Genomic DNA, 27,201 nt, shown 5'->3' on the forward strand with positions numbered 1-27,201 from the left:
ACAAATTTTTTAGTTTAACTAGCACACACAACCAATGTCACAAAAAACTTACTGTTATGACAGAGTATGTTCTCTTCTGAAGAAATTAATTTCTCTCATATCCAAATTCACTTTTTTTTTTTGCCAGCAACATTGATTTAGTGTACACATATGCAATCCATATTCTCATGTTCTGTAATTTTTCACCAGCAGTGTGAGAATTAGTTTCTAGGTAAACATTCTTTTTTGTTTTTATTTAGATAAGTATATATAAATTTAAGAAATATGTCTATATTTAGTAGGACTGTAGACTAATTACAGGTCATGACTAAGAATGTCTTTTGTTATGTGCATTTTTTAGCTGAATTTGAGAAAATATATCCCTTTTTATACTTTGTAGTATTTTACCCATAATGTCTATATTTTAAAATTATTGTATTAATGAAATATTGAACATGATCTGAATATCATGGCACTTTCCACTTTTCTTTTTTTTTTTTTTTTTTTTTTGGTCTTTTCAGGTAACTGGGAGCACTGGAGTAAAAGAGTTCAGGAATTTGTTTATCCAACAGATCATGTCCCAGACTATGCATCTATTCTGGTTCCAAATGTTGATAATACCAGAACTCAGTTTTTGATAGACACGATTGCAAAACAAAAGAAAGTAAGTACTGGATTATTTAAGTATATACCTACCATATGAAATAATTTAAAAACTACTTAAAAAGTAACTGGATTTCACAATCATTCTTCATCTTCTCTGTCTCTAGTCATTGCTTCCCACGTGCATCATTATGTTGTTTTATTTTTATTTTCTTAACATGGATCCTCTGTAATTACTTCTGTGCATGAAAAAAACTTTAAAATATAAAGGAAGGAATTTGCAAGAAGCCTTCTTAGAGTCATCCACTAAAAGAGACTGTTGCAGTGGATGTGTTGGAAACTGGAAGTAATCAGGCAACTGGAAGAAAATCCTCTGGCACATTGTTGCTTCTTCCTTTCTCCTTTAACTCTGCAAAAAATTTTCTTGGAGGATCCATGTGGGAAGAAAAACATGGTTTCAGTGCATATGGAGACACAGGAAAAACCTATCAGAAAAATGTATCATTTAAAAATAGACACAGAAACTATTCTTTTCTCAAAAATAAGTCTGTTATGCATATATAGATATAAGTTTTGATATTACTTACGTGATTTAAATATCTGTTACAGGCTGTTTTGCTCATAGGAGAACAGGGGACTGCAAAGACAGTCATGATTAAGGGATATATGAAGAAATATGACCCAGAAGAGCATTTGTCAAAAAGTCTAAACTTTTCATCTGCCACAGAACCATTTATGTTTCAGGTAAAAGTATAGATTTTAAAAAATCTTGCATACCATTTCCTTGCTAAGTGTATAAAGGGTACTTAATTCTGATGATAAGTGATTTAGACTTAAATTCTAAAGATCTTTTTCCTCTAATTCACTTCAACACTTCAGAAAATTCTATTAAAAGTAGTTTTTGCAGACCATAATAAAATATAGCCACTCACATAGAGATACATATATTCATGATTGCTGTGTGGTTTTTCATCATGGAATTCTAAGAATCAATTTTTTTGCTGAAGACCTTTGATTTTCTTTTTGGATTTTGGGTAATACTTTGGTTTTTTTCCTGATTCTTTAGTATATAGCGTTAATTTTAATTTTTGTTAAATAAAGAACAGATTTCAACTTACAGATAATTGTATTTTTCCCCAGCTCAGGAGTTACTACATCATCAGAAATTCAATCTTTAAAGACCTTTAGCACGACAACTTTGTAGAAAGTTCTCTTTCCCAATGTAACTGGTAAAAATCGATATAAATAGAAAAAAGTGCTGTACATAGATTTCTCAAGTGATTGAAAGGATATTTTATAACACTGTGTTATGATTTGGTATTACTAATTTGCTAGGATGTGATTCTTTAAGTTGAATTGGCTTCATTACCAATTCAATGCAATGAATTCATGGTGAAAAACCTCTGGTAGGAAAAATAATTCATTCTGGAATATTTCTTGATTGAAAAATCTATTTGTGCAATAAGTCTTACAAACTCCATTCTGAAATCAGGCATATTTTCTAAGAAGTTAATATAAATGTTAAGAAAATGGTGAACAATAATGGATTATACTCCTATTTTTAAAAAAATTCCAGACTCCCAGAATGCTTGCTGGGTTTTTCCCACCAGGTATTCTTATGTATAAGATGTCTGGTTGTAGTTTGTGTCAAAATGAGACAGAATAAGGCAGCCATCCTTTCATGCATGCAAGACTTACTGAACAGTCAGTATCTCATCCCAGTGCCTTTCACCAAGCATATTATGGGTCCTGAGAACAGTAATGTCTTGAAAACACATCCCAGGCTTGCTTCTCTCTGGTACAGAGGGTGTGTGAGAGGACCTTGGTGTGTCTTGTCTGCTGCAGTCCTGTAGCTCCTCAGAAGAGGGGCTCTCTTAGCAGCGAGTTAGCTCAAGACATGGTTCACCCTGCTGGTTTCCAATGGAGAGATGGAGCAGAAACAGATTAAATGCTTCTAATCACTTAAAAAAGTTACACTCAAGATATTATTTTTTTTTTCATTTTGAGTCACCATTCTGAGGATATTTGAAAGACTGTGTGATTTTGGACTCATTAGATGTGCTACAAAGTTCTTGATTTCTTATGTAATAACTTAGCAGTTTCTCTTTTTGACCTTATTCACGTATTCTCAGTCTGTATCTTAAAATACTCATTAATATCCTGTTGTAAAAATGCAACAAAAACATATGTTTGGACAAAACGTATCTATTTTCTGTTTCAAAAATACTACTAATACTTTTATCTTTATGACAGCACATGCTACATTACTTATATAGGATGGCAATTGTGCTTTTAGAGAGAAAACATTACTTGTCTAAGGAAAACATCTGGTACCATCTTGTAAGGTGGTTTTTTTCTGTCATTGTTTATGTATCTTTAGAAAGACTGTAGAGCTGTAGAACTCTGAAGAAACATTTCAGTTATATTTCAGTGTTACTTGTCTATTGCATCCTCTTTCTTGCCACAAAAATATTAAAATTCTGCATTGCATCACTCACAAGACATCTGGGAAATCATGACAAAAGGAATCTAAGTTGCCTCTGTGTGTTCTCTAGTTGTATTGCTAATATTAAACAATTGATATTAGTTAGGGGAATTATAATGCTGATAATGAAAGATTAAGTTCTAAGTTTGGAAACTTTTTAAAAAGTTCTCTAGTATCCAGAGGCAGGTTGCAGAACAGGAGTTGGATTCCTTAGGAATCAGGTTCCTTAATATTAGAATTAAAGATGAAACTGCTAACAAAAAGATGGAATCATTGGCTTAATGCTTCAGCATGTTTTTCAACAATGCATTTTAAATATTGTTGCTTTAGATATAAAATGAGATCTCTCTTTACTTTTTTAGAGGACAATGGAGAGTTATGTGGACAAACGTGTTGGAAGTACTTATGGACCTCCTGGGGGCAGAAAGATGACGGTTTTTATTGATGATATCAATATGCCATTTATCAATGAATGGGGAGATCAGGTAAACTTTTTTGATTACTACTTACTCTTAAAAAGTGTTTTTTCTATATATACACACATGGGAATCAGTGGACTTCTTAAATATTTTAATTGACTATTAATTATTGGAAATGCTTTCTAATTATAGTACACACACAGAAAAGAGAGTAAATTAGATTTTCTGATGAGACATAATATAGTGATGTCATATTTTACATAATCTCCACTTCCTTATTTTTGTAAGACTAAACAAAAATCAGCACTAAGTAAGTAAAAAGTAGCATATTATCAATTTCAAGATTGACATTTATCTGAGAGCACCAATAAAGAAATTTCTGCCAAGTGAAAGTACGATACCTTGGAGAGAGAAATAAAGGATGTGAAAAATTCAAGGCCTCCACTAGGTCTCACATTATGGCCCCAAGACATGGCTGAAATATTTTTAATGAGATAATGCTTTGTGATTGGTGCTACATATCATGTTGGTTTTGGTGGGGTATGTGAGCACATACATAAGGCTAGCTGAATATCGTTGGAGCAGTTGCTGTGGGGCAAACTCTGGAGCTGTAGAGTGGAATGTAGAGTGAATAACCTTTCCAAAATAAACAAAAAAGAATCAGTGGTTTTGCTTCAAAGGAGGCCCAAGAGCAAACTGAAAAGCGTAATTTGAACAACTGTAGCTGATTGTCCAGCAACAAAATAAGAAACAAAATATTTTTTCCCCTAGTTTATTGCTTTAATTTTGTTTAGTTCAAAAGAATACAAACACATTTTCTTGATATTATATGGCAGTAGAGCTCTGAAACTACTTTCCTGCCATTTAAAATCACATAAACCAAGATTTTCCATGTGACAAAGGAATGTAGATTAATCTGTTTTTAGGTTAAGGTGACAGTACCTCTCTATGGATTAATAGAATTACAAAAGGAAGTTAAATTATCATGGTGTATTTTCTTCTTTTCTTGCATAAATTTCTAATTTGTACAACTTTCATAAATTTACAGATAACAAATGAAATTGTCCGTCAGATGATGGAAATGAGAGGAATGTACAGCTTGGATAAACCTGGAGACTTCCTCACAATTGTAGATGTACAAATAATAGCAGCAATGATACATCCTGGAGGAGGCCGCAATGATATTCCCCAGCGTTTGAAAAGGCAGTTTTGTGTATTCAACTGTACATTGCCATCCAATGCATCCATCGACAAAATTTTTGGTACCTTTTTCTCTTGTTTTAGTATAATCTATTTCCTTTCATAATGGACTTAAAATTTATGAAAGTATGCTCTCTTTCTCACTTTCATAACGCAAATTCAGCGTTCTTCCAGTAAAACAACTGAAGCTGTGGTACAGCAAAAACAGTGCTGTGGAAGAGAAATGAAACCCTTTAAATGCTTGTCTTTTAATAAATATTAAGGCAAACTGTTGAAAAAGTTCGATGACTTCGGCGAGGGAAGACATTGCAGACAACCAATGTGATTGATGAAGCAAGCTCTGTCTATTAGCAATCCCGAGGCACTTATATAGTATACCAGCTTGTTAACTCTTAATTGGCTTAAACCTATCAAAGTGCATTTCTGCTTCTACATAATTAGACTACATTGGCAAGCTTCTACAGTTATGTTATGATTAAAGAATTCAGAGTTCACCCTCCCTTCTCATGGTCAGTACATCTTATCTGCACAGCTGCACATCCTCAAAACTCCCTTTTTGTTCTCAGGCCTGTTTCTCACACAGGTGCTTTCTCATGGAGGTTTTTTCTCATAAAGGCCTTTGCTTGCAGGCTTTTGCTTGTACAGTTATTGATTTTTTCCCTTTATCAATGATCCATGTCCCTGATCCTCTAATCATTTTGCAACAGCAAACAAATATTAATAAAGTAATGACATCTCCTGGAAGACTATGACTACTGCTGTTTCTATGTAGGTTAACATTCCACCTCTGCACTCTCTGAAATGCACTCTCGCTAAATTTCTCAATTCTGGTAGCTCTGTCAATGCAGGATATGGTAGAAAGCCAGCCCTTACTGCCCAATGTTTCTATACCAAGTCAGAAAAGCCACAGACAACAGAGAAAAATAATTTCATCTGTAATTTAAAATTATATTTTATCAGTTAATGTTTTAAATGAGCACCTATTTGTCTTGCTCACAACCTACCCTATTATATCCTACAACCTTAGATTAGTTGTTTATTGCATTTTATATTTTCAGGTATAATTGCCTGTGGATACTTTCATCCCTGTAGAGAATTCAACCCTGAAGTATGTGACCTAGTGGAAAAATTGGTCTCAACAGGTAGAATATTGTGGCAGCGGACAAAGGTATAAATTCAGGGAAGGTTTTATCTCTGAATAGAGTGACTATTAGTTTAATTTAGGCAACTATTCCCTAAGATTGTACCTATAAGAAAAACCCAAATAAAAAACAAACCACCCCAAAAAACAAAAATACCACCTCTCTCCCCCCCCACCCCCCAGAAAAAAAAAAAAAAAAACCAAAAAAAAAACCAAAAAAAAGAGCTAAGAAAACAAAGAAAGATGGGCTCTACAACGTTTTGGAGATGAAATCTGGAAAATATCAGATTTCAGTATACAGGACAGATGAATGGAAATATCAGCCCACTCATTCCTATAAGTTAATTCATGTTACCCAAAGCTTTAATCTCCATAGCTACGGAACAGGGAGTGAAATTCTTTGCAAATTATAATTTTTAGTTTATAAAGCCAGAGCAACATGTGAAACAATTACATGTTGTAAGTCTTGGCGTTTCACATTTAGAGATATATCCTGCTTTCAAAAAGTTAGGTACTCTTGGTGATTTCTTATAAAGAGTTTTCCCACAGTGTTATGTGTGAAAATTAGTATTTTTGTTATTTTTATGTTTTATATGTGTTATTAATGATAAAGTTATAAATTTTATTGGTACTGATTCTTTCTAGATGTTAGTGATTTTGAATATTAACAGTATTTTTCTTTAGGCAAAGATGTTACCTACACCATCAAAATTCCACTACATCTTCAACCTTCGAGACCTTTCTAGAATTTGGCAAGGAATGTTAACTATAAACGCAGAAGAATGCAAAACCATCACTGTCCTTCTAAGACTTTTTAAACATGAATGTACCAGAGTAATTGCTGACAGGTATAATAATTATAGCATTTTATATTTAGTAGGCTTAGCCATTTACTTCATTTATGCACATACATCTGTAAAACTTCTAAATATGATAACACTTGTTAGGCCAATATGAAAAATTTTATCTTATTTTGCATGCAGTCTGCATTGGGGTATTATTCCAACAAATATCATGCTATGTCCTCATAGATTAACCCAGTAACTGGATGGAAAACATCAAAATATGAACATATTACATATTGCAACCTACTTTTTTTCCCCCTTTGGCTGCACTCAGCCAATTCCGCTGTAGAAAAGAGAACTTTATGGTGTCCTAAATTTATACACATAGGATAATTTAAAATTGCTTTGCTCTCCTTACAGAAACAAACAGGATTGTATGCTTATGACAAAAATTGGCCCATTTCCTATAAATCTCTTTCAAAATATTCATAAAACAGATATAGCTATAACCTGTATGTCTTGGAGACCAGTATTATTTTTCTGTTCATTGTGTTTGAATTTCTTGTGAAATTTTAGATGTAGCACTATAGCTGCCACTAAAAACCTGACATATACCCACTACTACTGTGAGTAGTTATAGTTAATACAATTTTTTCTCACTCTGATGCCCTGAGGAATGGCCTTCATAATTTTTATAAAGTAATGTTTTATACTTAAAGCATTAAATTTTAATATTGACTCCTGGAAACAGTTATGTGGATTTTCTTACGCTTCATTGACTTTATACAGCTATCGCAAAGTGAAAGGAATGACAAATATTTTGCCGTGGACACAAGAGGGCATTTTAGAGTGCTTTTGCTTTTAGTTACACCTAAGAGGTTTTGAATTGAAAAGTCATCAGGCATTACTGGCCATGACCAGAATGTTCTCAGTATTCAACATAGGTGCAAAACTTTCAGATGAAATTTATCTGTTTTAAGATGTTGACTACATAAATGCAGTCTGGAGTAGATGACTTGGCATGGTAGCAGGCAAGATTAATAACATAATAATTACGTTGTATTCAAGCAGAGTCAGCCTTAATTGTATTATTCAATTAATTTGTCAACATAAAGGAAAGAGATATAGAAGAAATATAAGGAGTTCCATCTCTGTTTTTGAACTATAAGAAGGACAAAGGGAAATACTCCTAAGTATATGTTGATTGTGGACTTTGGCATATAGTCAGCAGAAACAGAAAAAACCCTTAATATAAAAAACTTTGAGATGAATTGCACACTGCCAAAACTGGTGGATAAAACAACTGCCCTCCATTTCATGTAACTGTTAAGAAAAACTCCAAACAAAATATAGACCATTGTCAAAAACTTTTGTTTACCATCCCTGCCTGTATCTTCTAGAATGCCTCATTTTCTTTCAGGAGAGCTCTGTCAGCTGACAGAGCTCATCTCTTTTTTCCCCAGAAGGTGCATTAACAAACTTGAGTTAAGAGCCAAGGAAGATTGCTGTTATCACCAGTTTCAGTATCCCAGATGAACCATAATCTTGCTCACTTTTTCCTCTCCTAAGATACAGATGCCGAGTTCAGAAAATGCATGCAGGAAATGTAAAAGGAAACCTTACCCATCAGCTGTCAAGAATATAAAAATAAAGGCCAGACTTTTCTGCTGACTTAAAAAGTTATTTCTCTGTAATCGGAGAATGCCCATTCACTGCCAAATATTAGCAGTGCTGATATTTCTAACTGTCTGAACTACCATATATTATACAAACTTACACATTGGCTAAAATTCATGTCTATACATTTACATGTGCAACAGAGTGCTGTTGCTATAAGATGGGGGGAAACGTTTAATTTTAACTTAAAGCTCGGATCCGACCCACTAAGGCAGAAGTATCATACAGAATCATACAGTGTATTATTTTCCATTTCAAAGTTGGTAGCAGTATCACTGGCATTTATTGATATGTTCATGCAATTTTTTAATTTGTTGTGGTAAATTTAAAAATGCATGGAAGATATGTATTTTTACAGATATGTTATATACTGGAAAGGGGGGGAGAGAGAGAGTGTAGTCATGCAGTCCCTGCTCCCATGCTGATTTTAGATTTCCTAGTGGTTAATATTATAATGTCATTACTAAAAACCTCCAACAACAGTGAAGTATATAATGCATATCTAGGCTGTCTCTATAACAGTTCTTCAGTATAGCTTGTCTTATTTGAAAACTCAGAGCACTGGGCTTCTTCACGTTCATTCTACTTTCCTCTCAGTTGTGTCACTAAAAACAAAAAGAAGTAAATATATGGGAATTCTTTTTTTCTGTACTTTACATTCACAGTTTGAATTAGCTTTTTCTGTGGACGAGGTGGTTCTTGTCTTTTATATTTGCCAGTTACTCCTAAGTAGCATTCTTCATTGCTTCACAGATAATCACAGCCACAGATAAGCACAATAGTCAAAGGTCTAATCTGTGTTAAAATCAAATTGAACCTGTTAAGGGAAGCAGATAAAGCTGTTTACACAATGAAATGTAGTCACTAGTATCTGTTTCCAGACTTTCATTAGTCCCCTCAACTCCAATGCATACTCCTCTCTGCTAATTCTGGGTTTTGGTGCAAGAGGTGTTGAGAATGGAGTCAGGTTGTAGTGGCATATATTACCTTCCTTTTACTTGCCTCATTGCAGTTTCATAGCCAGTGCTACGATACCATAAATTACGCTGTTCTCCTGCAGGCTGAAAGATGATAAGGCTCACTTAGCAATGGTTATTTGGGAAAACATTCACTCTTTTTCATCCTTTCTCATCTGGAAAATTAAATGGTCTGTTGTTGTCTCGTTTTAGGTGAAAGTTGGAAAATCAAATTATTTTGTTTTGTATTTTATGTCACTGACTATTAAAGTATGGAAGCATTTGATTTCTGTGAATGTTGCCTAATCTGTTTTTGTGACTGCTGTGTAGTATGTATTGTTTAATATGTATTTTTCTTTAAAATGTTTCAAGCTATGTCTTTTTGTTTTGGTTTTTTGCTTAGTATTTAATTACCTGCTTTCTCTCTATATAACTAGAAATATATTTTGAAAGTTGTACTAATTTATGGGTTTTAGGTTTAATACACCCGAAGATACAGCCTGGTTTGAAAAAACTATTGATAAAACACTTGAGGAATATGTGGAGGCAGATTTAAGCAAAGTTCTCCAAGCTGAACCCTATTTTGTAGATTTTTTACGGGATGAGCCTGAAGCAACTGGTGAAGAACCAGAAGACGCTGAGCTTCAAGCACCAAAAGTTTATGAGGAGGTATTTCATTTTACACATAAAATACTAGGCACTTAAGTTTTCTTTTAATTATTAAGTATGTTATATTGCAGAACTCATATAATACAGAAATTTTTTTGAATAGCTATCACATTTTTTTTGTGAAAATATATCTAGATTTTCCTGGTTAGCATGCAGTAGATCATTTTAATGATATTAGATTTAATAATGACATATAAATGTGGTTTATTTGTTCCTGTTCTCCTTGCTTCTTTTTTTTTCCCCATCACTAGCAAAAAAATTTTGCTTGAACACAACTAAAATAATTATGGTGAATTGGCAAGATAATATCATTGCACATGGCCAACACATAAAAATGAAATTTGTGTAAAAATATCAGTACAGTTTTAAAATTCTGAAGAGCCATACTAGTGTTGTTATGGATTTTTTTTTTTTTTTTTTTTTTTTTCAGATTCCAAACTATGAATTTCTTTGCAAAAAATTGCGGGCGTATCAGGGACAATACAATGAAAATATTAGAGGGTCATTTCTTGATTTAGTGTTTTTCAAGGATGCAATGACACATCTTATTAAGGTTTGGTATTGCTACTTTTTTATTACTTTAGCTGTTGCAACAGTGTTCCTTACTCAAGCAAGCTCTTCTTAGAGGGCACATTGTGAAAAGCTTTTCTTACCCCCAAACTGCTTTGCCATCTTTGCCTGGTAATTTTCAAGAACTAGCAAAGAGCGACAGTCATTTTACTTGTTTGCATGTTTTATAATAAATTCCTTAGTTAAATATCCGTTTAAACTTCTATGTATTCACATGGATGAAGATTTTCCTCGATAGGAAAGGTGAGCCCATAAATAAAGACATTTTTAATATGTATATGAAATTATTTTTAATTGTTTAGAGTTCAGAGAACACTTCAAATGTATCTGTACCTGACAGGGGACCAAAACAACAGGAGGTAGGATCTGATTGGATGAGAGATGTAAAAAGAAATATAAATTAGGGCTGCAATAGAATCAGTGTGTAGGGTTGAATTTAGGGTAGTGTGTCGATTTCAACTAACAGTCATTTGTTCTCCTATTCAGAAAGGAATATATAAGAGAATTCATCTGAAGTCAAAATCTGATTCATGGGGGTGAAATAAAGGCAAAGTATGAGATTTATGTCTCTGGTTTAAGGAGTGTTATCTCAGGAATTGCTTTGACTGGATTTGACTGGTCTGATTACTGAAAGACACACAGAAGTTGCAGTGAAACAAAAACAGAAGAAGGTGTTTTGTTCTTCTCTAGTTGACCTCAAATGAAGTAAATGTTTGTTTGCTTTGCATTTAAACAGAAGTAAACAAATTTCTTTTTAAATATAGTTCACATGACACTAGGTGAATTTCAGAAGACCTTGAAAATCTCTGACATTCCATTTTTATCGGCAAGTTTTAGCCAGAATATCCTCAATATGCAATTAGAGACAGCAGGGATCCTTTTTACTACCTAAAGTGACAATTAATCTAGTCACCCTCATAATTTCATATTTAGACTTTTTTAATATAGTTATCTGGATAGGCTCAGAGGGAAGTGTGCAGTAAGCTGAAATTTTATAACAGATAAAATTGAATGTATTTCAAAGACTTGATGTAGATGCCAATCTTTTGCATTTTGTGCATAATTTACATGTGGACCAAAATAAAACATAAAACCTTAAAAGTAATAGTGCACTAACGTATCATAAACCCAAAGAAGATGTGTCAAAAAGCAATAGAATAGTAAATTTGTAATTCTACTTTAGTATCTGGGAGACTTGGTAAGAAAACTATCACAAAGGAAATGTTGAAAGTAGGTAGAATAGAAGATAATATTAAAGGATAGTTTAACTGTGTTCAAATCTTTCAGACTCCTAAAATTAGGAATGTGGTGTTTGTTCTTCTAGCTGAAGTTTTTTTATTGATATTTTTAAACACATTCAGGATGGTGCCTTCAACATAAACTGGAGCTCAAAATGTCCCCTTTCATGTATTTAAATCCTATGTGTAACTGATTATAACCATCCTATATTCTTATACGCAGCTTCTTCATTAGCTACACTAAATTCCCAAAGAATTTACAAGTGTTCTTTAGAGGAAAAATTTTCTGCAAGTATCCTTTTAATAATTTTTACATTGTATTATAGTAAATTAGGTGTAAAGCATAATAGATTTTTACTTTTATTAACTAATATTTAAATATTAGTGATATTTTTCTTTATTATTTCCTTTATAGATTTCCCGGATTATTCGGACAGCATATGGAAATGCTTTACTTGTTGGAGTTGGTGGTTCTGGAAAACAAAGTCTTGCAAAGTTAGCCTCCTTCATTGCTGGCTATAAAATATTTCAGATCACTTTAACCAGGTAAGAAATGCAAGAAATATATAAATCACATTCATGGTATTGCTTTGTCTTTACATGGCCACAGATTTTTCTCCCTTTTTTCTTCTTTATTTTCATTTTGTCACCATTTGAAAAATATTGAAAACAATACACTCTTATCTGGTTTGTACACAACATTGGAATTATTTTGACTTGGAAAAGGTAGACCATGTGTTAGCTATTCCTGCACCAAAATATGTGTATTTACAAAGGATGTTTGCAATGTCATTTATAAAACACTATAATCCAAGGAGAGCAGTATTCTGAGTTGTTCTGAATTAACAGGTAATGTTCCTTATTTCTCCTAGATCCTATAATGTAACCAATCTGTCAGAAGATTTAAAAGAGTTATATAGAACAGCTGGACAGGAAGGACAAGGCATCACCTTTATTTTCACTGATAATGAGATAAAAGAGGAGTCATTTTTGGAATATGTAAATAATCTGCTGTCTTCAGGAGAGGTAAGGGTCTCAGCCTGACAGGCAATGTGCTTTAGAAGCAGGGTGCTTTTCTCACTACTTTATTTATTTTGGTAGTACATTGTAGAATCAATAATGATTAAAATATTTCAACTTTTTAAATAAGGAGGGCTCTGGATATGTAGTTTCTTTATTTCAATGTAAGGCAGAAGAATATAAAAGGAGCTGTGGTTAGTATTTCGGTAGCCTTTTATTAAATGATGATTTGGTTGCCAGTCAAGTTCTATGCTCTTCCAGAGTAAGACTTCTTAGTTTTCAATGGAGTTTCATAAGTCTAAACCTGTGGTTTTTAGTCTAAACTGTGTGTATGCAGAGAGAGGGAGAGATACAGATGTAAACAGGCAATCATTCATAAAGTCTGTAACAATTACATCCATGCAATTAATTATCAATTTTTATTTCATAAAAAGATTTCTAATTTATTTGCTCGGGATGAATTGGATGAAATCACCCAAGCATTAATACCTGTGATGAAAAAAGAGCTTCCTCGGCATCCTCCTACCTTTGATAATCTTTATGAGTACTTTTTAAGTCGAGCAAAGAAGAACTTGCATGTTGTCCTCTGCTTTTCTCCAGTAAGTTTTTTCTACATATCTGTTTTCCTCTCTTCCATTAGCAAACTTGCCTGTATGGTGTAAGAGAATTATTCAAGTTTTGTATTTTTAAGGAAGTTCAAGATGCATAAAAAGATTACTGAAGTCTAATTGTAATTGCTGAGATAATAAAAGTAATAGTACAGCTGTGAGAACTTAACAGCAAAATACTTAAAAATTAAATAATTTCTTACAAGTTTAAGTGGTTTTATTTTTTTTGCTCTCACATATCCTTCCCTAATACACATCAGTGAATGTATTTTTGTGAAATTCTTGCTTGTTACTGGAAAAGAGTATTCTACTGGTAGTTAAAATATATTATTTGATGCTTCAAAATATTAAAACCATATATATTTGTAATGAACTTCTTTCTTCAAATTTCATGAATATTGAATGTTAGAAATTTAGCAAAACTCTATTTGAAGAGAAAAAAAATTGTGTTCTAAGCAGAAAATTATCAAGAAGAAAATAGACTATTTAGTTGTTTATACCAATTAAACACTTTCATTGACCTTATATTGCTAACAAACAGTGATTCTCTCTTCAGGTTGGTGAGAAGTTCCGTGCACGTTCTTTGAAATTTCCTGGTCTGATATCAGGGTGCACCATGGATTGGTTCAGTCGATGGCCCAGGGAAGCTCTCGTGGCTGTGTCCAACTATTTTCTTTCAGAATTTAATATGGTCTGTGCTCCATCAGTTAAAACAGAAGTAGTAGAAACCATGGGTCTCTTTCATGATATAGTTTCAGAATGCTGTGAGAATTATTTCCAAAGGTAATATTTTCTACAAAGGCAATAAGTAATCTCAAAAATGTTGCTACTGATAGTGTTTTCTGAACTCGTGTTATATGTATCAATAAATGTATTTTAAGGCTAATAAAAAATAAATCTGCTATACCGTTATATCCTAAGGCTATGAAAAATAATTGCTATTATATTGCAAATTCTTTGTCTTCATTCCCACTATTCAATAGTCTTCAATATTGTCTATGTGGATAAAAACAATGTGTCTAAAATAAGGGTTTGCATCATGAAGCAATCTGATTTTGAATGAATAAAGACTTAAGTTACAGAATTTTATCTTTTTTTGGAAGTGATCAAATAGCTGTATATATCAAAAATACTTGTGAAGTTGATGTTGCCACTATGCTTTGGCTTAGGTATCGAAGACGAGCTTACGTAACACCTAAATCCTATCTCTCTTTCATCAATGGCTACAAGGAAGTTTATGCTGAGAAGTTAGATAGTATTAATGAACAAGCTGAACGTATGCAAACTGGTAAGCAAATACATTCCAAGTATGGTCTCAAATGATCTATGTTTTTAATTTTAGACTTCTTTTCCAGTGATCACCTATAATCAGTTCTAGGGGATCACAGTCCAAAAGTGGTAGCATATGAGGACTTCTACCAGACACTTCCCCAATCACAACCTCACAATGACTCTCTTGTAAAAATACCTCAAAGAAGCTACCAGCTTAACTATTCAGCTCAGCATAGTATTAAACTTTAATACGTGCAAATCAGAATTTGTAATAGAAAGTGGAACCTGAAAATGGACAGAGGTAGTATCTGATTTACTGGTCTAGAGAGAGGTAATTCTAAACAGTTATTAACTTACTTCTGGACTTGTCTATGGAAATTCTCACTGTGCAATCTGCGTGCTTCACAGGTGATTTATTTTGGATTTCTGCTGTAGAATAAGTAGTTGTTACTTGGGGTCATTTTATAGCTATGGATCTGAAATACAGAAAAGTATGGTTGAAATGTTCTTCAGACAGATTTTGGATATCTGTTTGAAATTGCCTAATTTTTGGCATTAGTACTGAATTGTTTCAGAATACCAGTTTTCTGGTATTTTCAGTTTTCTCCAGTTTGAATCTAGATGTGCTTTTGTAAATCTCTAAAGTCAACTGAATGCCTTAGTAAACCTGGTCTTTATCAGAAAAGATATTGCATACCAATTCAGTAGAATAAAGAATGCTACATGATAAGATTTTTCATACAAAGGTAAAGAATGTGGCACTTAGACAATGATTAATAGTAGAACTGGTACCCTTCACATGGAGGAAAGACTAGAATAAGAATGTGTAGCTGTTTTACTCATAAACTCTTTGCTGAATTAGAGTGAACTGTAGAGGAGTACATGATCCTCAATATTTGCAAACTGCTTAAGTGTTGCTCTGTGGATCTGTTGCCAGTTCTTGAAATCAGAACTTAGCCTCAGTCCACTTTGAGATGGGGATAAAGTCTGAGAACCTCGACGATTCAAGATGGTGGGGTTGGCTTAGGTTTTCTTGGTATTCTTTCTACAGTTTTTCTGTTTCCAAAAATGATTCAGAAGTAGTAACATAAGCAGGTTCAGCACTGACAATAAAATGTCATATGTAGATTTTCATAGCCTCTCACATGTTATTACTAGTTCCTTGCATGTTCTGCTAAACAAAATGATTGTGTACTGGTGAACATGTGCATGGATATATTCTACTGCAGCATCTTCATATCACTGATGCTTAGAAAACCATGTCTTTCAGCTTAAGGGCAATACAAATGCCAGTTAGAAAATATTCTAATTAGTTTCACTTGCACAGATGGTGCTGCTGTAGTATATCTTGTTGGGAGTATGCAGGGGACCTGAATAAGCTATAAAGGTTTCTTGTTTATAATTGAATTCTTCAATTCTTTTTGATCTGCGAATTCCTATTTTTTGTCCATCTTTCCTTCTTCACACTTTAGGCTTGTAGGAGGGAAAAGTAGAGCAGCAAAGGGTATAGTTTTCCCTTTTGTGGCTTCTGGGTTGAAGATGCTGGATTGGTGGTGTAACTAGATAATGAAGGTTTCTTCCAACCTTGATGATTCTGTGGTTCTGTAGAATGGCAGCTACCTAATCATGAGGCAGCTGTGTCAGAACAAGAGATGTGCTGGGAGAGAATGCTTTTCTGTTTGAAATGTGATAGCAGAAAATTGGAGAGCTGTCACAGAGAAACATCACACGTCAAATGTATAGCTGCAAGGGTGTGCTGACTCAAGCCCTTAGGGAGTGAAGGCAGTAAGAGGAATTACTTCCAGGGAACTTGTAGGATTTAAAGATTCAGTGATGAAGAAGAAAGAGTCTGGAGAGTCTTCAGAATGCAATGGGGAGCTCAGGAGTGGCCAAAATATCTGTGCTCAAGTCTATGAGCAAGAGAGAAGAGAAAAAAAGAATCCATGGATGCATGGGACAGACTGAATAGATAATAACTATAGAGGGAGCAAGTTCATCTCTTTCTGGATGCTCTCAGGCACGTGGTGTGATTCTTGGGGTGTCCTGTGCAGGGCCTGGAGTTGGACTAGATCATCCTGATAAGTCCCTTCCAACTCAGCATATTCTGTGATACTATGATCCCATGAGCTGTTAGGCTGAGTGGTCTCTCTGGGTGGTTTCTTCAGCACTCAGAAGAGCTATGATGGGACTGGCCCTCAGCACATAGGTGCTTTTTCGTCCACTCTGTCACCAGGGAAAAGAAAGGCTAAACCCAGTATGTAGGAGCTGAAGGTCATAATCTAGATGTGATCTTTAGGTTCACTTTTGACTCCACTTCTTCCCAAATTTTTTTAGAAAGAACTCCCTATTAGAAGGCAGTCATGGATCATTAAGTAATTTCTTCACGTAATGACACAATGAAGCATCATTTGGAATTTCTGATTGCCTCATGACTTTATGATGTAACATATACTTGACATAACTCCTTTTTTTTGTTTTGTTTTCTTTTGAAAAATTAGGCTTATTTTTAATAATTTTGAGTCTCGTGGAATTATTTATATCCGTGAAAAGTGAATAGTAGGCACAGTCATGATAGTATGGCTGCTTACCCCCACTTTCTCTCCTTTACATAAAATTGAATGAGAACACAAGGTACAGAGCATGAGAGATCTGGACTTAGACTGTATAATCTAACTAGGGGAAAAAGAAGTTTCTATATTTCTGAATTTTATCTTTTACTTAATAGGTCTGTCCAAGCTGATGGAAGCCAGTGAATCTGTTGCTAAACTCTCTAAGGACTTGGCCATTAAGGAGAAAGAGCTGGCTGTGACATCTGTTAAGGCAGATAAAGTGAGTGTGAAACAGCACTGGAATATACATGTCTACAGTAACTTAAAAAATGCTATTGCAGAATTTTCTCATAATTTGCAAAAATTTGCCTCATTGTCTAAAATGAGATTTTACTCTCTCTATAGCATGTTGATTCAGCATTTGCTTCTGAAAGTGAGGCACTTTTAGAGTGCAGCAGAGGTTGAGTGCTTTCCTTGTTCTTCTCCCATTTCTTACCCACTCAGATAAGAATCAGATTTCAGATTTCATTTTTTTCCATAGGTTTTTTTTTTGTTTGTGCTTAATTGACATTATTAAATTTGGGCTTATGTGTGCATTCACTAGCAGATAAGAGGTTAACATCATAATGGGACTTTTCTATTTCAAAATTCTTTAGAAAATTTTCATCACAGTGCAGTTTGAGATTTTGTCTTCTACATTAACAAGGTATCTGTGTATTCATGAGATTGGTGGTCTGGTAGAAATCTGGCTTCCAAAATGACTATGTGGAAAGGTATGCAAGGGAATGGATCAATATAGGCATTCTGTTTTCTGAAAGATACCATAATGCTCTGATAGTGCATATTTAATATGCACTGGAGAGTCAACATTTAATATACACTGGAGAGCCTGCATTCTTCGAGGCCTTTAATCTTGTAAGAGAGAAATATATGACAGAAAGGGATGAAATTAAACTTCTCATGTCTAATTTTTATTCAATAGTTATATGATGCTCTATATAGTTAGCTGTAGTTAGGGTTAAATTTATATATTTAATAGCTGTTACATACCTCTTTTATCTTGTGTCTCATAATCACTTGTTCCACCATTTTGATTTACAGATTTTATGTGTTTATTACCAATTCCAGGTATTAGAAGAAGTCAAAGAAAGTGCTGAAGCCGCAACTAAAATAAAACTTGAAGTCCAGGGTGTGAAAGATAAAGCACAAAGAATTGTAGATGCAATCGATATAGAAAAACAGGAAGCGGAAAGAAAACTGGAGGCGGCTAAACCAGCACTAGAAGAAGCAGAAGAAGCTCTGAAAGTGAATAAAAGTCTTAAATTTTTATTAGTATTATTTGCATCACCTGTGAGAGGCCAGAGCCACCAACACAAAGTTGCCTCTTGGTTTTGATTGCTGTCACCAGCCCCTCGCTGTTGGTGGCCATATCTCTCATGGCTACTCAAGGACTCACATTTTACCTTAAACACATAGGGACTATTTTGTAGTATTTTTTTTTCCTTCCATCCCAATACTTGATCATTATTAATGTGCAGCTCTTTCCAAAAGCTACAGATGCCTTTAGGATATCTGTTATTCTGAAACAAAGAGAATACTTCTTGTGCTAACAGAATGTTTTAAATTCCAACTTAAGTAGTCATACCTGCCTTTTAAGACAAGTAAAAATCTATCTCTTCCTTCACCAAAAAACCCCATGCTTTTAGTTTTAAGAGAAACAGGAATCAAGGGGGATTTAGGGCAATCAGAATCAGGGTTCAGAAATCTGGAGGCAAAACTATGCTACATAATTTCATTATTCTGCTCTAAACAATTTAACAGTAAAAACTCTGAAATCAGAAATCAATAATGTAAGGCCTTCCATTTCAGCTACCAGAATTTATGTGACAGAAGTTTTTGAGTGGCAAAAGCAAAAAAAGGAGCATTGTTTGCTCTTACACTGACATTTAGATCATGAGATGAATGAAACTTCCAAAAATGGTCACAAAATTCACTTACAAAATGTGTGGACTTAGAAAATGGTTTCTGCAATGTATCCATAACTACTCCTTCTAGGCAGGTAGTGGTATGTGTGTATTTTAAGACACAAATAACTGTTAGTTTTGTAATTTGTAATTCTTTATTAATTTTGTAATGGTTGTTGAACTAAGCAGAGTGTCAGTGATGGTGATGCTACTAGAAAATGAAGTTAAAAATGGTATCTTGTGTCTACAATAACTTAAAACTGAACAAAAATAGCTAAATCCATCTCAGAATAAACAATGATACTTAACTGCTAAAAATCTGAAATACTGTTTTATCAAGGAAACTGCTCGTAGTTAAGTCCTATACAATTTTACAATAAAGTTTTCTTTAAACACTTAGACTGACAAATCAAGTTAATGCTGTTGTATGTCAATTTGATTTTTGAATGATGTCTTTAATATTGGGAAGATGCTTGTCTAATGTTCATAGAAATTACCAAAGTTTCATGAAACTATGAAATTTATTAATTAGGCCAAGTTTCTCACTTTTTTGGTATGTATGTAATACAAATGTATCTCAGGGAAAAGTATTACAAACAAACATTAAAATCAATGTATTTAATGGGAAAATAGAGTAATGGTATTGATGCAGGTTTTTATTACATCTTTCTTCAAACAGACCATCAGACCAGAGGATATCGCTACTGTTAGAAAACTCGCAAAACCTCCTCACCTGATTATGAGGATCATGGACTGTTGTCTGCTACTATTTCAAAAGAAACTGGATCAAGTGACCCTGGATCCAGAAAAGCCTTGCTGCAAGCCATCATGGGGAGAGTCATTAAAAGTAAGCAGAGTTTTCAAACAGTGTTTCTTAAACATCAGCAATAGCAATTTGCTTATCAGAGAACTTACGATGCTGGTTGCCCAAAACACGACAGAGTTTTATTAAAAGGCACACATATTGTTTTGAGATAAACTGTACCTATATGCTGTGTCTAACTGGTAGAAATAGTAGGTGAATTGCTTAGAGACTTTTGCAGCAGAAGCTTTAGTTTCCTTGCCCTGTTCCTGGCACAAGGCCTGATGGCAAATAAAGAAATCATACGAGTCATGTCAACCATACATGAGATAAAGACATTCTGGGAAAGCTCTCTTTCTCTTTGGGAACTTGTAGGTTCACATTTAAATGGCCTTTTCTGAGCCTCTCAGGCTCCTTGTTTGTTTGAAAGATTAATTGAATGACTAAGAGTATCTTTACCCATTCTATGTTTCAATACTCCTGGCCCAAATTCCTTGGTCAGCCAGCCATCTTGTCCCTCTGGACTTTGATCTTCTCTCAGGATACACATTGATTTTCATGCCTTCTCCTGCCATTCTTTAAATTCTGTTCTCTACCTCTAGTAATGTATTAATACGCCAATATTAGTGCCTCAATATTTTTTTCATGCAAATGATGAAAAAATATGTATATTAGATACAAAGAGTATCTAAAATACTTTTTATTTAGGCTTTTACAGTGAAAAAAAAAATCATCAAAACTTTTTATTTTCCACTGACATGATAAAATGAGATAAGCAGTTATTCAATGAATTGCCTTTAGAATGCTAAATATTTGTTAGAAAAAGTTAAACCCAATGATTTCGCTTTTCAGAATTTAGGTCACATTTCACAAATGCACAGGCATTTTTTTAAGTTACATATGTATCGCTGAGTCTTTATTTTGGTTAATTTTTTTAATTAAATGATGCTTCTTAAATGCTTTTAAAATGGCAACACAGGAATATAGAAGATGGAAAGTACATCAGTAATTTTTGAACATAGTTACTGGAGTATAATTGGTTAAAACTTCAAAATAATAGAAGGTGTGTGCGAGGAGTTACAACTGAATAGCACACTTATAACATTAACTATATTAATTAACTCTGTTTACAGAAGAATTTTAGGAAAACTTTTTAACAGTCACCTATGAACAAGACTTTGAATGTAAAATGTGTAAGTAACTCGTGTGTTGTTTTTGTAGCTTATGAGTGGCCCATTCTTGAACAACCTAAGGAACTTTGCTAGGGATACAATCAATGATGAGACAGTAGAATTAGTCCAGCCTTACTTTGAAATGGAAGACTATACACTGCAACACGGTAAAAAGGTGTGTGGCAACGTGGCAGGACTCCTCTCTTGGACACAAGCCATGGTGGTGTTTTATGGTGTTAACAGAGAAGTCTTGCCTCTTAAGGTAATACATCATCTCTTGCTTTGTCTTTGCTTACCATTAGTTTAATAGGATCCTACATATATATATATGTATGTATGTATGTATCTTTATTCAGACATAATTGACTGAGACTTTAGTGGCTAAAGATGGTAGAAGCAGAAAAAACCCTGTTTTCTTCTTGATTCTAGAGAGAACACAGAAGAAAAAAATTAGCTTAGATTCAATTTGTGTGATCTGGTTTCCTGTGTATAGGCAAAGGTGTTTTTAGTCTTTGTTTTTATTATGTTATAATTACTTTACAATCATTTTCAAGATGTTGTACCAGGATCTTCATTCCTTCTCTAAAGGGTCCTGCAAACAGAGGTTTGCAGCTATTTTAGGTTCTTTGCTTTCCCCTGGTAACTTAGAGGCAGTGGAGGACTGACATCTTACATAAATATTGGCTTTCTAAAGAGCTTCAGAGCTCACATCAATAAAGTAGGTACGTTGCAATAGTAGGAAGCAAAATAAGGGAAACATTTTTAAGAGTAAATTTTTGCTTTAGTGTGGGTGTTCTTTTTCAGGTTTATGAAACTCAAAGGCAGTGATTTTTGGTTCTAAACCAAGTATTTAATCCTTAAATGTAGCACACTAAAAAAGAAAAAATAGTAAAAGGGGTGAGCACATGGAAATCCCAAATTTTTTCATATTTTTGTCACTGTTAGAAATGTTATTTTCAGAAGCAACAGTAATACAGATGAATTATTTTTTAAAATTTAATTAATTTCCTGTGTTCGCCATAAATATCATTTTAGCAGCAGTAGGAAGTTTCACTGTTTTAGGATCATTTTCTAGCAGGTAAAAGCAATATTGTTAGATGTTAAAGAACCTACAAAATGCACTGATAAGAGAGGAAATTACATGTAGTCAAAATATATAGTCAAGCAAGAAGATAGAGTGATTGTTCCTCTAGTCTAATCAATATGTACAGATCAGAAACCTTACTTCCTTAACCAGCTTCTTGAAATGTAATTTTTTTTTTTGAAGGAAGAAAGTTAACAATATATAGTAGAACTTTAGGTACCGGATTGTTATTGAACAAAAAAAAGATCCTATCTTCAGTATATATGTGATACAGTTTTCAGCTTAAATGTTTTTGATATTTATGTAAAAGTTATTTTGGTGTAGTATTGTCTCATGATTACCAGCTAAGCAGGCTTAAATAGTTCATTGAATTACATAAAAATCTTATATGATTGTACTTTTAATATTTTTTCTCTTTGCAGGCTAACCTGGCAAAACAGGAAGGTCGTCTGAAAATAGCTAATGCAGAAAAAGAAAAGGCTCAGGCAGAATTAGATGAAAAGCAAGCTGAACTGGATAAAGTTCAGGCAAAGTTTGATGCAGCAATGAAGGAGAAAATGGTGAGATATAAGTATTTTAGTCTTAGGAAAAATGCTTGTAAAATATTTTCATGCAATTAGTATTTGCTGCAAACACACACTTCCCTGCTACGTTGAATAACATGGATGAGATTCAGGTGTAAAAATAAGAGATTTAAGTCTATATTCTCTCCTATTCCCTTCTTTCTGTGAATAGGAACATATCAGACAATAGATGCCCTTAAGAGTCCTCAAGAATGAGATTTAAATAAATAAAATAGTTATAATAAATATACATTTATTATACATTTTTGCATTCTATGATTAAAATAAGTAGGATTTTTTTCAATTTTAGGACTTAGAAAATGATGCAGAAACATGCAAAAGAAAGATGCAAGCAGCCTCTGCGCTTATAGATGGACTGAGTGGAGAGAAAGTTAGGTGGACTCAGCAAAGCAAGGAATTTAAATCTCAGATAAAAAGGTATCAAATTCATTACAGAAAAACAAAAAAGAAAATGCATGTAAAAACTGAAGTGTTGGTAAGCAATTTAGCAGCTTTAATCATCGTACTTAATTTTCTTCCTGGAAATCTTAATATAGCAAGGCAATCAAATGAACTATCCTGAAATTTGAATTTTCCTCCTATAAGTAGGAATACATGGGTGCTGAGTGCTAGTATTTCAGTTAAGAACAATACCTCTGATTTTGGAATTAGCTTCCAAAGAGATTATTAGTAGTGCTGGTTTGTGCCTGTATTACAGCTGCTTCTCCAGGCCCCTAATACTGCACCTTGTTCTGCTGTCACTGGGGAAGTGAAACCTTCAGATAAGCTCAGCTTTTGTAGAACACTCATGTTACCACAAATTTCCTTTGGGGAAATTGGGCATTTCTGGTGAGCTCTACTCACTTCAATAGAACTAGGCTTGTATCTTTGATAAATATTGTATTGCAGATGTATTTTTAAGAAATACACCATTTTCTTGCTTCAGTTAGGAAAGAAGGAACAGTTGTCATCAGGGCTTTGTTGTTTTGTAGGGGCGAAGACAGCGTTTTCATAAAATACTACTTTTAATTTTTGCCGCAAAAATGCTTTGGAAACATAACACATTTTTTTAAAATCTAGTTATGTTTCAAAAGCTGTTTGTCTAAGTCATTAGAAATTGAAATTGTGCATCACCTTTTAATGATAATATTTCTTCCTTTTCTAGACTTGTGGGAGATATACTGCTCTGCACAGGCTTTCTTTCATACTGTGGACCTTTTAATCAAGATTTCAGGAACCTTTTGCTTAAAGACTTATGGGAAACAGAGTTGAGAGCTCATAAAATCCCCTTTTCTGATGATTTGAACCTGATTTCTATGTTGGTAGATCAACCAACAGTAAGTTCTTGCTGCTTGGAGGGTTTAATTTGAATTTTCATTAGCATCTTCTATGACTGTTAGCCAGCATCATGCTTGCTTAGAGAAGAACTATAATCCCCAATACTCCAAATATTGATGTGCTGTGTAGTTCTGTGATTTCCAAATGCTCTTGGCAATTTCCACTAAATATAAGTATTGAGGAATGGTTAGATAGATAAGCAGGTTATGTATTATAACCAATGATATATTCTGCAATTAGACAGTTGCCAGTAAGACCACTGTCAAGTAGGTTATTTTGAGAAACCACAGCTATAGATCACATACCTGCTTGTTATGGTTTAACCTCAATCAACAACTAAGTACCTGTCATGGGTTAGCAAGCATAGTCCCGGAAGGGATGTCCTTGCTAAGGGGTGCTTACAGTTTCCTCTGGGAACTGATAGAACCTATCAGCTGGCCAGTTTGAATATGGACAATTCTCTAAGCCACTTAAAGTTGTGATCACCTCTGTGATCCACATTTAAGAATAGGCAAACTCCCCCTCCAAGCTCTCTCTCGTTTCCGGCGCTGGGACAGGTGGCTGCGGGCCCCGTGTGGGGGCCAGCGGGCCCGGCCAGGCCCTGCTTGGGCCAGGCCGGGCCGGGCCACGGCCATCCTGGAGCCATGGACCTGTTCCAGCCGTGGAACCCCCCCCCACTGCCTTGCCGTGGGCAGCCGGAGCGGCTCGGCTCTCCCCCTCTCCACTGCGATAAGAAAAATTCGACATTCCAGCTGCAAAGCTGCAAGGCCGAGGTGAGATTAACCCTTTTTATTGCTGTGAAGAGCTGAAAACCTGAGGGAAGAGAGAGAGGAGATGCTTAAAGCTGGAATTCTGTTGTGAAGCTATGATATATCAGAGTATCCCGTTGTAATTCCATGAAGATATGGGGGGTGGAGTGTTCAACTTGTAAGCAAAAGCACCTGCGCTGAGATAGGCAGATGCTGACGCAGCTGTAATTTCATGAGGAGTTTGGACAGGGAGAGATGGACCAGATGAGGACTTTTGCTCCAAACGGGAAAGGAGAAAACCTCAGTTCCTAGAGATGCTCCCAGAGATAGTCCTAACAATGAAGATGAGGAAAGACCCTTTGCTCCCAGGGAAGGAGAAGGGCCTCTGTTTTTGTTTCTGAACGGCTCAACCTTAAAATTGTACCCCAAAAAACTTCAAGAGTGGACCCTTGAAAGCAGTTGCGGGAAAAGCTGCAAGTCGGGGGAAGGGACTCACACGCAGGCAGAGAGACTCCTCTTCCTAAATGGACTGAACAATATTTGGAAGTGGGCGGCTGTCTCGTTGTGATAATGTTTTCATAGCATGAGCAAGAGGAGACTTCTCTTTCTAAATGGACTGAACAAGGTTATTATGGAAGTGGTAAACAGACTGAACATCTTAAGGGTTGTCTTTTCACATTGTCAGTGGGAGAAGGGAGGAAGGTGGGGGGAGGAGGAGAGTTTTGAAGGTGGTATAATTTTTTTTTTTGTTCTTTTAGGTCTGTTAATAAACTTCTTTATATTCTTTCAAGTTTGGTGCCTGTTTTGCATTTCTCCTAATTCTTATCTCACAGCAGATAAACAGTAATGAGTATTTTGGACCAAACCACTACAGTACCCCACAGCCACTTGCTCACACCCCTACCCCACCCACCCTCCCCCATGGTGGAAAATCAAATTGGAAAGAAAAGATAAACCACTTGGGTTGAGACAAGAACAATTTAATAATTAAATATATATATCAATAATTCTGCTGCTGCTGCTGCTGCTAATAATAATAATAATAATAATAATTAATAGTAACAGAGCCCAAGAGAAACAAGTGATGCACAACAGAATTTCTCACTGCCTGCTGACCAATACCCAGTCAATTCCCAACCCTCTTCTGAGTAACTCCCCCAGTTTATGTAGTGGGCATGGCATTCTATGGTATGGAATATCCCTGTGACCAGCTCAGGTCAGCTGTCCTGGCCATGCTCCCTCCCAGATTTTTGTGCAGATCCTCAGTGGCAGAGCACAGGACACGGAAAAATCCTTGACTTAGGGTAAGCACTACTGAGCAACAGCCAAAACATCATTGTGCCAACATTATTCTCATACTAAATCAGAAAAACACATCAATGTACCATCTACTAAGAAGAAACTGAACTCTCTTTCAGCCAAAACCAGGGCACTTTTAAAACAGTGGGTTTGGTCATAATTTAGAAAAGAATACATACACTCCTTTTATTCAATGTGAATGTATAAGAAATCAAAGAGAGGGCAATGCCAGAATATTCAAATTTCCTTCAATAAATATTATTTCCCAAAAGCTCTCTTAGTCCGGTCTTCACTTAATTGTCCCCAATGTCTAATTTGTCTGCCAAGCTGTCTTGTGACATCCTTACACTTTAAAATACACTTTTAATGATTCTATGTAGTTAAGATAAAAATAAAATTTCAGAAATATCTTCATATCTGCATTAATAATTCTTTAGCAGGTTCAGATATGCATTCCCTTTGATGTCCATGTTTCTTCTTAGAACAATTTTAATTGAAGAATAATTCCAGCAGTAATTTATTCCAAACTAACTTTTTTCTTAATTTCTTTTTATAAAAATTTTGTTCTTTAGATTAGTGAGTGGAATCTTCAAGGACTGCCTGGAGATCACCTCTCAATTCAGAATGGTATCATTGTCACTAAGGCATCAAGATACCCACTTTTGGTAGACCCACAAACTCAAGGAAAAGAGTGGATTAAAAATAAAGAACAGGATAATGAATTACAGGTAAATAGTGTCTTAAAGGAATGGTGTGCTCTGTTATATTCCGTCAAACATTATTGCTTTAGAAGGGGGTTGCATTTGAGTCAGTGTGATATAACTTTAGCATGTGTGGAGACTGACAATCATGTAGATGCATCAGCAGGAAACTTGACAACAGCTGTAAATCCCACTCAAGGGCTTGGAAAAGACTATCTAACTTGTATGAACTCTAGCAAAAAGCATAAAAGAGAAGGAAGTAACCTTTTGTTCAAGATGGGTAAGTATGTTCCCTACACAAAAGAGGACAAAGAGGTGATAAGTAAAGCAAAAGAGTATAATATGACATTACTAAAGG

The 27,201-nt window shown here is 34.6% G+C and overlaps 1 protein-coding gene across 1 annotated transcript in view; it reads left to right on the forward strand.

Moving 5' to 3' along the window:
• DNAH8 (dynein axonemal heavy chain 8) overlaps positions 1 to 27,201 on the forward strand; it is a 121,807-nt gene that overhangs the window by 66,514 nt on the left and 28,092 nt on the right. The window contains exons 53-73 of the mRNA XM_048299603.1: positions 501 to 643; positions 1,192 to 1,326; positions 3,430 to 3,552; positions 4,535 to 4,748; positions 5,745 to 5,854; positions 6,512 to 6,675; positions 9,722 to 9,914; positions 10,345 to 10,467; positions 12,138 to 12,268; positions 12,595 to 12,748; positions 13,177 to 13,341; positions 13,907 to 14,133; positions 14,520 to 14,638; positions 17,348 to 17,451; positions 18,300 to 18,476; positions 19,815 to 19,982; positions 21,159 to 21,371; positions 22,616 to 22,753; positions 23,067 to 23,194; positions 23,922 to 24,093; positions 26,715 to 26,870. Coding sequence (XP_048155560.1) covers positions 501 to 643; positions 1,192 to 1,326; positions 3,430 to 3,552; positions 4,535 to 4,748; positions 5,745 to 5,854; positions 6,512 to 6,675; positions 9,722 to 9,914; positions 10,345 to 10,467; positions 12,138 to 12,268; positions 12,595 to 12,748; positions 13,177 to 13,341; positions 13,907 to 14,133; positions 14,520 to 14,638; positions 17,348 to 17,451; positions 18,300 to 18,476; positions 19,815 to 19,982; positions 21,159 to 21,371; positions 22,616 to 22,753; positions 23,067 to 23,194; positions 23,922 to 24,093; positions 26,715 to 26,870 — 3,257 coding nt within the window. The remainder of the gene's footprint in view (positions 1 to 500; positions 644 to 1,191; positions 1,327 to 3,429; positions 3,553 to 4,534; positions 4,749 to 5,744; positions 5,855 to 6,511; positions 6,676 to 9,721; positions 9,915 to 10,344; positions 10,468 to 12,137; positions 12,269 to 12,594; positions 12,749 to 13,176; positions 13,342 to 13,906; positions 14,134 to 14,519; positions 14,639 to 17,347; positions 17,452 to 18,299; positions 18,477 to 19,814; positions 19,983 to 21,158; positions 21,372 to 22,615; positions 22,754 to 23,066; positions 23,195 to 23,921; positions 24,094 to 26,714; positions 26,871 to 27,201) is intronic.

This window comes from Corvus hawaiiensis, chromosome 3, assembly GCF_020740725.1.
Source record: "Corvus hawaiiensis isolate bCorHaw1 chromosome 3, bCorHaw1.pri.cur, whole genome shotgun sequence".
In the NCBI taxonomy this organism is placed as follows: domain Eukaryota; kingdom Metazoa; phylum Chordata; class Aves; order Passeriformes; family Corvidae; genus Corvus; species Corvus hawaiiensis.